The sequence below is a fragment of the Thamnophis sirtalis genome, unplaced genomic scaffold (genome assembly GCF_051295495.1).
Source record: "Thamnophis sirtalis isolate CommonGarterSnake01/CBP01778 unplaced genomic scaffold, rThaSir2_p1.2 scaffold_2, whole genome shotgun sequence".
Lineage (NCBI taxonomy): Eukaryota > Metazoa > Chordata > Lepidosauria > Squamata > Natricidae > Thamnophis > Thamnophis sirtalis.
The window spans coordinates 92175832-92192623 of NW_028261382.1; the positions used below are offsets into that span (position 1 = coordinate 92175832).

Genomic DNA, 16792 nt, shown 5'->3' on the forward strand with positions numbered 1-16792 from the left:
TCCAGGTCCTCAATGGAAGGCAGGTAATTTTTGTTTCTCCAAAATATCTGAAGAACATTTTGTTGGGGAGAATTGCAGTGCTCTCAGCAAGCCTCTGTTAATCTCCAATGAAGATGTTGTTATTAATATTGAACCGTAATTTAGTTACAATTACAAAAACTGCCCTACTGTATTAAAATTAATGGATTCCTAAGCTCAGGGAACACCAAGGACCTTACACACAGATCCAACAAGGTATATTAGTCCTCTAAGATCTAGTAGCCCTTGAGAGTTGCTTTCCACCCCAGGCACATCCTGTTGATTTTTGTGGTAAAGAATATTAATGCATCCTCAGCTTATTTATTTTTTTAATAGCCATGCATTTCTTCCGAATTAAATTAATAAGAGTAGCAGACAATATTGCAGTAGCAATGGTAATGCTGGAAAGAAAAAGGGAGCATGCTATCATCAATGCAAAGTGTTGCCTTTTGTGTTTTAGAAACATTTGCATCCACATCCAGTTATTTTTCAGATACATGCCCACACCCACATACAGACAGAGGTAGTCCCCGACATACAACCACAATTGAGCCGGAAATTTCTGTCGCTAAGTGAAAACGTTTGTTAAGTGAGTTTCGCCCCCTTTTCAAACCTTTCTTGCCGCCGTTGTTAAGTGAATCCCTGCAGCTATTAAGTTAGCAACAAGGCTGTTAAGTGAATTCAATTTCAAGTTTAATGGATTTGTACGCCGCCCAATCCCGAAGGACTCCGGGCGGCTTACATAAAAACAATTAAAAAAAAATATTAAAAGAGTTTAAAATACAAAACAAGGCGAGTTAAAAAGGACACAACATGCACTCAATCTTAATGGGGCTGAAGATCAGTCAAAGATCTGACTTAACAGACTTTCGGAAGGCCGAGAGAGTGGGGAGGGTCTGGATCTCAGGGGGTAGATCGTTCCATACGGCCGGGGCAACTACAGAGAAGGCTCTCCCCCGAGGAGCCGCCAGACGACATTGTGTAGTCGACAGCACCCGGAGAAGGCCCAGTCTGTGAGATCTTATTGGGCGTTGGGAGGTATGTGGCAGGAGGCGGTCACGGAGATATCCAGGTCCTAAGCCATAAAGGGCTTTAAAGGTAATAACCAGAACCTTGAAGCGTGTTCGGAGACCAATAGGGAGCCAGTGCAGCTCACGGAGGATAGGTGTAACATGGGTGTCTCTAGGTACACCCAAAATCGCTGAAACTGGCTTCGCCATTGACTTTGCTTGTACGAAGGTCACAAAAAAGTTGACCAGGTGACCCTGGGACACTACAACCGTCATAAATATGAGTCAATTGCTATCGATGGATAGTAGAAATACACCGAAGTGAGGAGCAGAGGGAAAGAAGAGGGAGGGGCAGAGAGGGAGGGAGAGAGGATCGGAAGGAGGGTGAGATGGAAGGGAGGGGGAGAAAGGAGTGTTAGAGGGGGAGGGGAAGTAGGAGAGGGGAATGTTGGAGGGGAGAAAGGAAAGTTGGAGGGGGGAGAAAGAAAAGGTGTATGGAGGGTTGAAGGGCTATATTGGTTTTGTATTTTGGGGAATACAAGGAGGGTTGTGTTTATTGCTCAATGTTATATGGCCGCAATCATGCACAGTATATATGTGACTGTATGAATTGAAAATGAAAATGAAATAAAACAGTTTGGAAATAAATATGAGTCAATTGCCAAGCATGCCACTTCTGATCAAGCGACCATGGGGATGCTGCAATGGTCATAAGTGTGAACAGTGGTCATTGGTCCCCTTTTTCAGTGCCGTTGTAACTTTGAACAGTCACTAAATCATCTTTATTTAACGACCCCATAGTCCCTTGCAGGGTGGAGTCTTGGCAACCGAATGGAGTTAGCAGAATGTTTTAATGGCGATTGACTTTGCTTTGTTTTAATGGCCATTGACTGATGCCCTTCCTGTCACCAACGCGGAGTGTTGTTCTGCAGATATATTCTCAGTGTGCCAAAGAAAGAGAAATATGCGCCTCTACCTAGGATGGAACTCAAGCCTCCTGATTATGAGGCGAGAGCTCCCCCTCTAGGCCACCGCGCCACTCCTTTGTGACTTTGAACTTTGAACAAATCACTAAATGAACTGTAAATTCAAGGACTATATGCCGATAGATAGATAGATAGATAGATAGATAGATAGATAGATAGATAGATAGATAGATAGATAGATAGATAGATAGATAGATAGATAGATATAGATATTTCTTGACTGGAACATTCTGAATTTGTAGTAGAAAGTTCTGAATCACGGTAGATGTTGATGGTGTCCAACATCAGAAGAAACACTTTATCAAAGCAACACTCAGCCACCTTGGCCAGTTCTGAGAAAATTATGTTTGCTCATAGATAAATGAACCATCAGTTACTCAACCTATTTGGATCTTCCTACAGCCTACTAAAGAGGGACACGGTGGCTCAGTGGCTAAGATTGTTGTTGATCAGAAAGGTTGGCAGTTCGGCAGTTCGAATCCCTAGCGCCACGTAACGGAGTGAGCTCCCGTTCCTTGTCCCAGCTTCTGCCAACCTAGCAGTTCAGAAGCATGTAAAAATGCAAGTAGAAAAATAGGGAACACCTTTGGTGGGAAGGTAACAGCGTTCCGCGCACTTTTGGCATTTAGTCATGCCAGCCACATGACCACAGAGACGTCTTCAGACAGCACTGGCTCTTCGGCTTTGAAACGGAGATGAGCACCGCCCCCTAGAGTCAGGAATGACTAGCACATATGTGTGAGGGGAACATTTACCTTTATAGCCTACCAAGCTATAAAGTAGCCCACAGGGACTGCATTTTTACAACAAAGTGCAATTATACTCCATGACTTAACTCAGGGCTTCCTGGCCAATATTAGTACCAAAGGAAAGAATAGACATCATTTTTTTTCCTTTGTCTAAGAGCTCAAACTACCCAAACTAGATTTTATTACAGAGAGGCATTGGAACAAAGAGGATGCACTGAAGAGAAATGAACATTTTTCTTTTAATTTGGAACATGTGCCAGGTCATTCGTGATCCACCTGTACTCTACCAAAGATTTTTCTACACAACCTTCCCCATCATGAGGTTTTTGTTTCACAGCTGAATTTGATCATAAGATTCCTCTTGGAGTGGCTACATATTTTAAAGGCCTCTTGACTTCTTTTCCAGAGTGGTGCTTTTTTTTCTTCTTCTTCTTTTGGAACCCGTGTATGTTTATTGTGCTTATTGTCTGCAGATATTTTTAAATCCTGGAGCAATTACAGCTGTCAGGGGCAAGATGAGTGGTGACAGCTTGATTTATGTATATGTACTGCAGATCCAAAAAGAGGCAGGGAGGAATGGAGAGGAAATGGAGCAATTCTGGGGAGACATGTGCACTAAATTGAATGAAGCACTCAAAGAGCGTGTATGTCCCCTTTCCCCGGTAGAGAGAGGGGCTTGGTTGTCTTCAGAGCAGAGGGGTAATTTAGAATAGCAATAGCACTTAGACCTATATACCACTTCATGGTGCTTTACAGCCTTCTTTAAGCGGCTTACAGAGTTAGCATATTTCCCCCAACAATCTGGGTCCTCATTTTACCCACCTCAGAAGGATGGGAGGCTGAGACAACTTTAAACCAGTCAGAATCGAATTCCTGGCAGTGGGCAGAGTTAGCCTGCCTGCATTCTAACCACTGGGAGGGAGGGAGGGAGGGAGGGAGGGAGGGAGGGAGGGAGGGAGGGAAGGAAGGAAGGAAGGAAGGAAGGAAGGAAGGAAGGAAGGAAGGAATAGCACTTACTTATATACCACTTCCCAGTGATTTACAGCCCTCTCCAAGTGGTTTACAGAGTCAGCATATCATCCCCCAGCAATCTGGGTCCTCATTTTACTGACCTTGGAAGGATGCAAGGCTGAGGTAACTTTGAGCCGGTCAGGATAAAACTCCTGGCTATGGGCAGACTGCAATTCTAACCACTGGGAAGGAAGGAAGGAAGGAAGGAAGGAAGGAAGGAAGGAAGGAAGGAAGGAAGGAAGGAAGGAAGATAGCAATAGCACTTAAATTTATATACTGCTTCACAGTACTTTACAGCCCTCTCTGTTTACAGAGTCAATATATTTTCCCCAACAATCTGAGTCCTCATTTTACTCACCTTGGAAATATGGAAGTCAGTAATTGAGTTGGTCAGAATCAAACTGCTAGCAGTGAGCAGTGAGTTACCCTGCAATACTGCATTCTAACCACTGCACCACCATGGTTCTAAAAAGAACTGACCCCACCATAGTTAAGGTAAACTGGGCCTATTGAAGTCTTCAAGCTACTTGGTGTGTTACCAGACAAAACTGGACTTCTTTGCCCAAGGGACAGGAATGTAGACATCCTTCCTCTAAATGGGGAGAATAGAATTGATTTGAGGATTTAAATCAGATAGGTTTCTTATTTTATTACTTAGAACATTAAATCTCAACAAAACCAAATATCCCTCTCTTTTTAAGAACATCATTTTCTTTTGAGTCCAACTCAATTCATGAAGACTTTGTGGAGACATCTATGCAATTTTCTTGATCAGAATGGGAAAAAAAAGCTATTTTCCCCTGGTCTTTCGGGAAGGCTTTTGATTTCCTAGTCTGGCAGCAGTCCTGAGAATCGTTGGCAATCTCCCGTCATTTATAACTTCGAAGCAAAGAGAAATTTCCCAGGTGCTGCCACCTGGTGAGACACATCCTTAATATTCCCCAATTGTAACATGCTGCAGTCATCTTTGCCAACAGAGAGGGCACTCTGCTTCTCTCTCTTGCACATAAGATCTTCATCCAGAGGTGAAGTAGAAATATCTGCACACATCTGTGGTCTTTCCAACTCGTGATTTCCTTTACATTGTTTTTTTTTTTATTATGTCAATTCCTTCCACTTGATTTATCGTGGAAAGCATTATATTAACGTTCGGAGGAGACAAAAGAACAAGTGGACATTTGAGCTGTCTTGTCAATTTCGGGAGTTGATAATACTGATGGGGCTGACATTATCTCCTATTGGCCTGGGAGTGAATGGCTTCAGCCGAATCCAAAGAAGTGGCAACTGAACACAAACATCTCCTGTATATAGCATCACACGGAACTGTCAGGGGTATCCAGGTTCACACAATAAACCACAGTTTAGGAAAAGGTAAACGTTCCCCTCGCACATATGTGCTAATCGTTCCCGACTCTAGGGGGTGGTTTTCATCTCCATTTCAAAGCCAAAGAGCCAGCACTGTCCGAAGACGTCTCCATGGTCATGTGGCCGGCATGACTAAACGCCAAAGGCGCACAGAATGCTGTTACCTTCCCACCAAAATTGTACCTATTTTTACTTGCATTTTTAGGTGCTTTCAGAGGTGGATTCCTACCAGTTCGCACCTATTCGGTTCGTCAAATCTACTGAACCGGTTAGAAAAGGTTCCACCAGTGGACCCGGAAAGCAGGCCACACCTACAGAAGAAGTTCCAAAAATTTTTGAAACCCACCACTGCCACACACACACACATAGAGAGAGACAGACAGACAGACAGACAGACAGACTGACATAGAGAGAGAGAGAAAGAGAAAGAAAGGAAGGAAGAAAGAAAGAAAGAAAGAAAGAAAGAAAGAAAGAAAGAAAGAAAGAAAGAAAGAAAGAAAGAAAGAAAGAAAAAAGAAAGAAAAAGAGTGTGAGAGAGATGAAAGAAAAAAAGAAAAAAGGGACAGAGAGACAAAAGGAGAGAGAGAGAGAGAGAACACATGGCTGGCAAGCCACTCCCACCAGGTCACATGGCCGGCAAGCCACTCCCACAAAGGAGGTCACACCCACAGAGTAGGTTCCAAAAAATTTTGAAACCCACCACTGGGTGCTTTCGAACTGCTAGGTTGGCAGAAGCTGGGACAAGTAACGGGAGCTCACTCTGCTACACAGCACTAGGGATTCAAACCACCGAACCGCCGATCTTTCTGATCAACCAGCTCAGCGTCTTAGCCACTGAGCTACCGCGCCCCTTTTAGTTTACTTCATCATAATTAACTGAATAAACCTCTGCAGGCTCGGTTTGCGAGCACACCCTACCCTCAGTGGTGATTTGTGTAAGCTTCAAGGGTTCTGCTTCTCCACCTAAGCCAAAACCAAGCTGCATTCATTTCATCTTGGACTTTAGTTAAATAGAATGGAATGAAGAGCTCACATTCCAGTCCAGTGTGGTTTATATGCAGCTTCAGGTTGTGCACCAAGCCAGCCGCTGTGATTTGTAAACTTTGGTTTGCGCTGCGAGTGTGAACCGATCTGTGAATAGTTGATTCCAGAAGTGTAATCCCAGAGAGCGATCCTGCATGAATAAAATATGGAGATTCAATTAAGGTGCATATTTTTTTCCCCCATTCTGAAATGTTCAAGGACATTTGACATACTAGCATATTTCCTCCTAGGAAAATTACAGTTGAGCCTAGAATCACTGGACTGTATGGTTTTTCATTTCCCCCCCTTATTCCTCTCCATCAAGAGAAATAGTGATAAAAACCTACCAAAACATCACAATCCTTTATTTTTTTTTTGAGCCTGTTCATCTGTAGCCTTTCACAACTGCCGGAGCCACCCATTTGGAAATCTTTCAAAAGGGGTGGGGGTGAATGAGGAAATGATAAAGCTGAAAAATGTGGTTCTTCCCCCCCTGGTGAACACAAGCAATCATCCTAAGGCTTTATTGTTTCATGAAGTGCCTTCTCCGCCTGGCAGATATCAGAATGCTTGAGATTAAGTGGCACAGTTAGCAAATTAAATAATGTTTTACAAAGTACCGGATGACTCTAGAGATTAGTAACGGGGGTAACGAACTCTTCTGCATCTAGGTCACCATTTTAGAACCCAATAGCTTCGGTTGGTAGGAATTTATAGCAAGGTGGGGGGTGTTTAATTGCTAGCAGGTGTGTTGTGTGAATTAAATTAGCTACATATTCTAACCCCACCCAGGTTGCATTTTTAAAAAATCCTATAAATGGCTGAAAATCAGGATCTAAGACACTGAGAAAGGGGTAATAACTTCTGGTTTCTCCCCACCACCATCAACTTTTCAAAGAATTTAGGCCAACATTGACCAGGTTCAACCCTAGGCTTACCCATAGTTAACATAACCCATGCTTTCCAAGAAGAGATTGGACTGCCATCTGTCAAGAAAGGCTGCCCTTTGGAAGGACAGATGCTGAAGCTCAAAACAGTTTGGCCATTAAGCTCAAAAAAAGTTTGGCCATCAAATGAAGAGAGTGGACTCATTGGAAGAGACTATGATGTTGCGGAAGATTAAAGGAAAGGCAGAGGGTAAGAACGTTGGATGGTGTCATCTACGCAATGAATGTGAATTTGGACAAACTTCAGGAGATAGTGGAGGACAGAGAGGCCATGGGGTCATTGAGGCTTTGTTGTTGTTGATGATGTTAGTTGCAAAGTCATGTCTGACCCATCATGACCCCATGGATAATGTTCCTCCAGGCCTTCCTGTCCTCTACCATCCTCTGGAGTCCATTTAAGCTCACACTGACTGCTTCAGTGACTCCATCCAGCCACCTCATTCTCTGTCGTCCTGTTCTTCTTTTGCCCTCAATTCTTCCCAGCATTAGGCTCTTCTCCAGGGAGTCCTTCCTTCTCATTAGGTGGCCAAAGTACTAGAGTTTCAGGATCTGGCCTACTAAAGAGAAGTCAGGGTTGATGATCTCTAGGACTGACCGGTTGGATCACCTTGCAGTCCAAGGGACTCGCAGGAGTCTTCTCCAGGACCATAGTTCAAAGATCTCAATGCAAAGATACTGGTGTGGGTTGCCATTTCCTTCTCCAATGGATCATGGTTTGTCAGAATTCTCTGCTATGACCTGTCCAATCTTGGGTGGCCCTGCATGGTGTATCTCATAGCTTCATTGAGTTACACAAGACCCTTTGCCATGACAAGGCAGTAATTCACGAAGGGGCCTTGAAGTTTAGGCATGATTTAATGACTGAAGAACAACATGCTATTTCAATTGGTGAAGATGCATTGAGTCTGTTGTATCAATGCACCGATTGTAAAGGCAGAGAGGTTCCTTACTCACAAGCCCCTGCGTTCATAGTCTGGGGGACAACTCAATTAAAGTGAGGCTTTTAAAAAAATGAATGAATTAAAAACTAACTGGATTTATACAATATACTAAGGCATTATGTAATTAGGATTGGTACAGCATTAATCTACTGTGCCACTTGTAGTAATATGCTGGTTTAGTACTAATATGTTAATTAGTACATTAACATAATGATACATTTATGAATGCACTTCTACAAGCTTGGGGAAAGTCACGTTCAAAACGCCTATTCTCTTTCATACTTTTGTAAAAAAAAAATCAATGTCACTTTTTCCAGTCCGGCCTCCTCCAGGTGTATTCAGTGTGATCCAGCCACAAAAGTTATCTTTGTAAGATTGGGCAATATTATTCTGCTGGGTGCAGGACATCTTCCAATATTAGAATGCTCTGGGGCATTTTCAGAGTCTACTATTCCTTACCTTATTCTAAAAGTTAAAAAACATCGTATGAAAAACATTCCATATTCCAGATTAATTAAATTTTTAAATTGTATTTATTTTGTCAAACATGTCTAAGATATAAGTATGATTATGAAGACAGGAAATGGATATGAATAAGTGAGGACAGTAGGACAGGGACGGTAGGCACTTTAAAGGCCCCTTAGGAATGGGGTGAGGTCAACAGTAGACAATCTAAGGTTAAAGTTATACAATACAATAGCAGAGTTGGAAGGGACCTTGGAGGTCTTCTAGTCCAACCCCCTGCCTAGGCAGGAAACCCTATACCGTTTCAGACAAATGGCTATCCAACATCTTCTTAAAGACTTGCAGTGTTGGGGCATTCACAACTTCTGGAGGCAATTTCTGTTCCACTGACTAATTGTTCTGTCAGGAAATTTATCCTCAGTTCTAAGTTGCTTCTCTCCTTGATTAGTTTCCACCCATTGCTTCTTGTTCTACCCTCAGGTGCCTTGGGAAATAGTTTGACTCCCTCTTCTTTGTGGCAGCCCCTGAGATATTGGAAGACTGCTATCATGTCTCCCCTAGTCCTTCTATTAAACTAGACATACCCTGCAACCGTTCTTCATATGTTTTAGTCTCCAGTCCCCTAATCATCTTTGTTGCTCTTCTCTGCACTCTTTCTAGATATGGGGGTTTGGGTCTAGTGCAGGGATAGTCAACCTTTTTATACCTACCACCCACTTTTGTATCTCTGTTAGTAGTGAAATTTTCTAACCGCCCACCGGTTCCACAGTAATGGTGATTTATAAAGTAGGGAAGTAACTTTACTGTATAAAATTTATAAAGCACAGATACAACAAACCTCTACCGCCCACCATGAAAGCTGGAATGCCCACTAGTGGGCGGTAGGGACCAGGTTGACTACCACTGGTCTAGTGGTTAAGGCATTAGACTAGACCAGTGTTTCTCAACCTTGGCAACTTGAAGTCCTGTGGACTTCAAGTTGTCAAGGTTGAGAAACACTGGACTAGACACCAAGAGACTGGGAGTTCTAGTCCTACAATAAGCATGAAAGAACTGGGCCAATCTCCAGGTGAGTGAGAATTCTAATCTTGCCTCAGCCTCGAGAGCTGGTTGGGTGATTTTGGGCCAATCACCGGGGGTCTAGGAGTTCTAGTCCCTCCCTAGACTTGATAGCCAGCTGGCTGTGTTTGGGCCAGCTAGGGGGGAAATAAAGAAACATGTGTGGTGTGTTTATATAATATGTCTAATAAAGGGAGGAACTAAAACTATGAATCCTGCTGCAAGTTATGGTAGAGGGTGCTGGCTTTGAACCCAGCTAAATCAAGCACCCCCTGATTTTGGGGCAAGTGCCTCCCTTTCAGCCCTGTGTCCACCCTACAGGGTTGTTGTTAAAGGAGCCCTTGGAGGAGAGGTGGGGAAGTAGGAGGAGGGAAGCCTTGTACTGTGCATCTCCAAATTGATCTGATTGGGTCAGCCCCAGCCAGTTGTACCAAGGCAGGGAAGTGGGTGGGGGGAGAGAAAGTATGCTTCGAGGGGGGAAGGAAGAGAGGTGGACTGGGATGCGGGGAGGATGGGTGAATGAGTGGGAAGGTGAAACTACCTTTAACCTCGGTGGTGCAGTGGTTAGAGTGCAGTGCTGCAGGCCACTTCTGCTGACTATTGGCTGCTTGCAGTTTGGCAGTTCAAATCCCACCACCAAGGTTGACTGGCTCAAAGTTGCCCCAGCCTTCCATTTTTTCGAGGTGGGTAAAGTGAGGACCCAGATTGTTGGGGGCAAGAGGCTGACTCTGTAAACCGCTTAGAGAGGGCTGTAAAGCACTGGGAAGTGGTATATAAGTCTAAGGGATGTTGCTATTTTCCTTCCTTCCCTCCTTCTCATCCCCATCTTCCTTCCTTCCTTCCTTCCTTCCTTCCTTCCTTCCTTCCTTCCTTCCTTCCTTCCTTCCTTCCTTCCTTCCTTCCTTCCTTCCTTTCTTTCACAGTGGTTAGAATGTAGTATTGCAGGCTAACTCTGCCCACAGCCAGGAGTTCAATTTTGACCAGCTCAAGGTTGACTCAGCCTTCCACCCTTCCGAGGTGGGTAAAATGAGGACCCAGATTGTTAGGGGCAAGAGACTGACTCTGTAAACTGCTTAGAGAGGGCTGTAAAGTAGTGTGAAGTGGGATATAGTGCTATTGTTATTTTCCTTCCTTCCTTCCTTCCCTCCTTCTCCTTCCTTCCTTCCCTCCTTCTCATTCCCATCTTCCTTCCTTCGTTCCTTCCCTCCCTGTGGTTAGAATACAGTACTGCAGGGCTAACTCACTGCTCACTGCCAGTAGTTCGAACCTGACGGGCTCCAGCTTGTCTCAGCCTTCCAGCCTGGGTAAAATGAGGACCTAAACTGTTCGAGGGCAAGAGGCCGGCTCTGTAAACCGCTCAGAGTGGGCTGTAAAGCACTGGGAAGCGGGATATAAGTCCAAGCGCTATTGCTACTACTCCCCCCTCCCCTCTGCTCCAAGGTGCGCTGTCGGCGCCTCGTGGGTTAATCCGCGCGCGTCCCTCCGCCTCTCCCCCCCCCCCCCAGTGCTCCTCGCGCTCCCTCCCGGCGCCCTGGGCTGAGCTGAAAAACCGGGCGAAGGAGGCTGCCTTGCTCCGCGCCGCCTGCGCCGGGGAGCCCGAAGTGCCGGTCAGTGATGGACTGGCTGCCATGACAACCCCGGGAAGTCGGCGCGGGCGTGTCTGCGGGAGCCGGGCGGCCAGCGGGCCATTCCGGCACTGGGGAAAGAACCGAGCCGGCCGGTTGAACCGGGGCAGCCCCGTCAGCCGCCGCCGCCGCTGCCAAGCCGCCTCGAAGCCGGGCTAGTCCGCGGCGCGCTTCCACCACCCCAGCCAGGGAAGCAGCCGGGCTCAGCCGGCGGGCGGGAGAAGTTGCCCGGGCTTGGCGTTGGTTCCCTTGCGGGGCTACTTGGAAGGGTTTTATTTTTGACCGTCGCCTCTCCGCCGGAGCCGGGACTTTGGGCGAACTCTTAGCCGGCGGGTTTTGCGGGGGCGCTCCGGCTCCGGCTCGCCAAACCAGGGATGCCCGGACTCTGCGCTGCAAAGCGGGGCTCGTGAAGCAGCGGAGCGACGCTTCTTTCCCCGGCTGCTGCTGCTGCTGCTGCTCCTTCTTCTCTCGCCGGCTCGCTTCTCCACCAAGCAACGCCGTTTCTGGATTTGGAGGGGCTCCGCCGCCGCCCCCCTCTGGAAGAATCTCCCCCCCCCGTCTTTCCCCCCTTCCTTTCTTTTACTGCCCCCCAGTTTTGGGGCTGCTTGGTCCCCCTTTGGCTCTGCGCCCCCCCCCTTTTTTGCTTCAACGTCTGGGGTTGGATTTGACTGCCGCTAACTCCTATCCCCGCATCCCAGGATGGGGCTCGGTGGGGGCTTGGTTCTGCCCTGGCGGTGCCTGGTGGTCGTGTGTCTCAGGCTGCTCTTCCTTGTGCCCGCAGGAGTGCCGGTGCGCAGCGGAGATGCCACCTTCCCCAAGGCCATGGACAACGTGACGGTCAGGCAAGGAGAGAGCGCCACCCTCAGGTAGGAGCGCGGGCTTGGCCTGGGGGGGGGGCAGTTGGGGAAGGGATGGGGTGGGGAGTGGGGAGAGGGAGGAGGGGGGTAGTAGTAGTCCTGGGGGAGTTGGGGTGTGGGGAGAACGGCAGTTTGAAGAGTTGTAGGTTTGGGGGTTCAGGCGATACGTCTTGGGGAGCCATCTAAATGTGTTACTTGGAACCCTGACACTAAGATCCTTGGAGGTGGAGGTAGGGGGAAGAGGGAAGAAAGGTAAAATAATAGTGGTAATCTGGTGATTCTTGATGGAGTCGGGGATGATGGGTCTGGTATTGCCCTCCTCTCCTCTTGCAAGAGGCTGGGATGAGGGCATATTGCTGCTTTTACCTTCTTGGAGGTGTAGTTGAGGTATGGAGTGGATTGTCTCCTCCAAGCGGGGCCTGGGTTTGTTCAGCAGCCAAGCTAAAGACGGCTGTATAACCCCATCCTCAGTCAGATGTTTGCTGTGAATGGTTGGTTCTGAAAAGCACCGGCCTTTTCTGGATGGTGGATTGTCCTCTCCTGGCTGGGTTGTCCTCTCCCTGGCTGCTTTTCGCAGAATGAGGAGGAATAGGAGGAAGCTGAAGGGATGCTGAAGCTGGAAAGGTTTGCTCTCTTTTTGAGATGTGTGCATTCAAATCCAGTTGAGCGATGGTCTTAAGACTTTTTTCTCCGTTCTGGGAATTGTATTTCTCCATTGTTGCACTCTTGAAACTTGGTGCTCAAAGTGTGTTTCCCCATTAGACCTCTTGCTTCTTGGAAAAGAGGCCTTAGGCCAGGGGTGTGTGTGTGTGTGTCCAGCCGTGGCAACTTTAAGACTTATGGACTTTAACGCCCAGAATTCCCTTTCAAGTTGCCAAGGTTGGACACCCCCTGCCGTAGGCACCGACAGTTCAGAGAGCTCCCCCCCACCACCACAATTTGAGCCTTCAGGAAGCTGATGTCATGTTTCCACTCAGCACGGTTAAGCAGTGAAATCCGTAATTTGTTGATACAGCAAGAATTAATGAGCTTAATGTACAGCACAGAATGATATACTACAAGGAGTTGCAGAACCAGGCTACAGATGTAATACCAGCTTTACGCCACTTTGATGCTTATGGGCTTCTTGGCGGAATTTGAGAGTTGTCAGAATTTGATGGTGAAGTTGGGAAAGCACTATTTTATTTTATTTCACATTTTTATTTTATTTTCCCAGAATTCTAAAGAAAGGTTCAATTAGAAAGACAGAGAAATGCTTCGGTCATAACACGACTGCGTTCCTAAATTATCTGACTATTTCTGACCATCAGAAATAAACGATGTAGAATAGGCTGAAACTCCTTACTACTAAGTTAACATCGTGTAGTTGATGTTAGCTGTCTGTAAAGGAACTATGCCCAAGTTAGGCCATGGAGCTTTAATTTTCATTAGACTGATGGTCATGTAGATAGGAAAACAAAATGAAACAAAAACAAATCTTAGTGATAAAGGGTAAAAAAACAAAAACACAGAAGGTACAAAATTGGGAGTTTTGCATTTTTTTCTTCCATCTACCCCTTGGAGGCTTAAATAGAGCCTGGTAAAAGATGAAGTCAACTACCATACAATGATGGATGATGATGATGATGATGATGATGATGATGATGATGATGATGATGATGGTGACTTTTCCCATAAGCATTTGACATCTGTTAACATTGGGGCAGAAACCCCTTCCTCCCATCCATACCCAGGACCATAGGATTAGCCCACCCCAAAACAAAATAGAAAGAGAGAGAAGAGTTGGTTTACCAAGCTTGCTATTTCTTGAAATTGCATGTTGTTGTTTTTCCTTGTTGACCCCCTTATTGTTAGAATTCTTTATCGGCCAAGTGTGATTGGACACACAAGGAATTTGTCTTTGGTGTATATGCTCTCAGTGAACATAAAAGAAAAGACATATTCGTCAGGAATCATAAGGTACAACACTTAATGATAAGTCATAGGGTACAAATATGCAATCAAATCATACTAGGAAACAATCAATATAAACTGTAAGGATACAAGCAACAAAGTTAAAGTCATAGAGTCACACGTAGGAGGAGATGGGTGATAGGAACGATGAGAAGACTACCCTGTTTCCCTGAAAATAAGACCTCCACAGATAATAAGCCCAATTGGACTTTTGAGTGCATGCACTAAAATAAGCCCTCCCCTGAAAATAAGCCCTCTCCGAAAATATTGCAATTCAGCACGCTCACCACCTCCTGCACCTCAAAAATAATAAACCTCCCCCAAAATAAAGCCAAGTGCTTATTTTTTGGGGGGGGGGGTTCAAAAGGAAATAAGATCCTGTCTTATTTTTGGGAAAACACGGTAATAGTAACAGTAATGCAATATTAGTGAATAGTTTGACAGTGGTGAGGGAATTATTTGTTTAGCAGAGTGATGGCATTCGGGGAAAAAACTGTCCTTGTGTCTAGTTGTTCTAGTGTGCAGTGCCCTATAGCGTCATTTTGAGGGTAGGAGTTGACACAATTTACGTCCAGGATGCGTGGGGGTCTGTAAATATTTTCACAGCCCCCTTTTTGACTCGTGCAGCGTACAGGTCCTCAATGGAAGGCAGGCTGGTAGCAACTGTTTCTTCTGCACTACTAATTATCCTCTGAAGTCTGTGTCTGTCTTTGGTAATCCACTGTGACCCAAATCTTGGAAGATCTAGGGGAAAAAAAACATGACAAGTTCTTTTGTCTTAAGGGTAGTGTAGTATTTCAGAGAAAGTTCGTATGTTTTGCATATGTTGTATAAATGTTGGGTTCAGTTCTAGGCATCTTCAGTCAGTATAACTATACAAAGGGAGGGAAAAAAAAGATGATGTCATTGTATCCAAGACCCTGGTGGACCATTGCTAGTGATTGTGGCCAGTGACGGGCCATGTAGACAGACTGTTGGACACAGTTGGATTCACACAATGTGCTCAGCCATCTGGTTCTTGTAGTTTGGCCTTAAAGTGTTCTGCGATACCAGCTATTGTTTCTAACAGTCTAACAGGTTTAAGGCATGTTCTTAGTAAGCAGAAAATGAATCTGGTGGTTAAATAAGGGTAGGTGCGTTCTCTGTAGAAATCAAACGTTTTTTATTGGATTTCTTTATGTTTTGTGCAATAATTCAGTAGACGTTATGTATTTTACAATATTGGATTTCTCAAGCTACAGAAAATGGGGGCTTTCATGGGTAAATTGAAACATTCAAAGATTTGTGTGTTCACGCAGGCATGAACACATGTACAAATGAAATACTATTGTTGTTATCATTATTATACTTTATTATTAAGCATAAAACTCAGCCAACTGAGCATTCAAAATGCATCACAAGTACCATTGACTAGTGCTAATAGTTGATATGGGTTGCTGCCAGCATCCTAGGTATCAACCAAGGACCTTCTTAAAATAAACAATGTTCTGAGTTGTGCAGTTTTTTGCAGTTCCACTGGTGTTATTGCAGGAAGCTGCAATTTCTTTGTTTTTTTGTAAAATTCTTGGACTTGGTCCCAAGTGCCCCGATGACAATGGGTATCACTGTTACATTTTTCAACTATAATTGGGTAGTTTCAATGGCCAGGTCATGATATTTTGCTGTTGTTGTTGTTGTTGTTGTTGTTGTTGTTGTTGTTATTGTCGTTGTTGTTATTGTTGTTTCTTTTATTCATTAAACATGAAACTCAGTCAAGCATTTAAAGAGGTGTCACAAATACCATTGACTGGTGCTAATGGTTGATACGGGTTGCTGCCAGTGTCCTAGTTATCAACCAACTATCTTCTTAAAATATATGATGTTCCTAGTAGCCCAGGTTTTTGCAGTTCCACTGGTGTTATTTCAGGAAGCTGCAATTTCTTTAAGTTTTTTTTTGTAAAATTCTTGGACATGGTGCCAAGTGCCCCGATGACAATGGGTATCACTATTACATGCTTCATCCATAGCCATCAGTGGTGGGTTTCAAAAATTGTTCGAATCTACTCTGTGGGTGTGGCCTCCTTCGTGGAAGTGGCTTGCCGCCCATGTGACCAGATGGGAGTGGCTTGCCGCCCATGTGACCGGATATGAAGATGCCGATGACACTTGTTAGAACCACCTTAAATTACCTCCCACACAGCACTGGCATGCATAAGAATATGATGTAAACTTGTTTTTTAAGAGGCATCTTTGATTTGCGTTAAAACAACTTCAACACACGCAATGTTCTGATTGCACCATAAATGCAGTAGTCATCCTTACCTTTCACAGAGGCACTGAGTTTTATAAATAGGAGCATGATAGTGTAGAATAATCATATCCAAGGACCAGTGGTGGGTTTCAAAAAATTTTGGAACCTCTTCTATAGGTGTGGCCTGCTTTCTGGGTCCACTGGTGGAACCTCTTCTAACCGGTTCAGTAGATTTGACGAACCAGTTCTACTGAATAGGTGCGAACTGGTAGGAATCCACCTCTGATAGCCGTGTAGTTTCGATGGCCAGGGTGCGATATTTCATGATTTTTTTCTAGTTCTTTTTGTTTGACTCTGGCATCTCCAAGAACAGCGATATCAATCAACTGTACACTTCGGCCCTCTACAACCATGATATCTGGCGTGTTGTGTTCCAAATGACGATCCATCTGTATTCCCACAAGATCTTCATCTTCTCATTTTCAGTAACTTTTTCCACTTTGTGCTCCCATGTTTTTTTTTTGGATACAGGTAAGTCATATTTTTTACATAA

The 16792-nt window shown here is 44.9% G+C and overlaps 1 protein-coding gene across 7 annotated transcripts in view; it reads left to right on the forward strand.

Moving 5' to 3' along the window:
• NTM (neurotrimin) overlaps positions 1 to 16792 on the forward strand; it is an 821237-nt gene that overhangs the window by 472068 nt on the left and 332377 nt on the right. For 2 of the 7 annotated variants that reach the window (XM_087706370.1, XM_087706371.1), the window contains exon 1: positions 11196 to 12065. In XM_087706370.1, the coding sequence (XP_087562496.1) occupies positions 11899 to 12065 (167 nt within the window). In that variant the 5' untranslated portion in view covers positions 11196 to 11898. The other 5 variants (XM_087706372.1, XM_087706374.1, XM_087706375.1 and 2 more) reach the window with 4 other exon arrangements.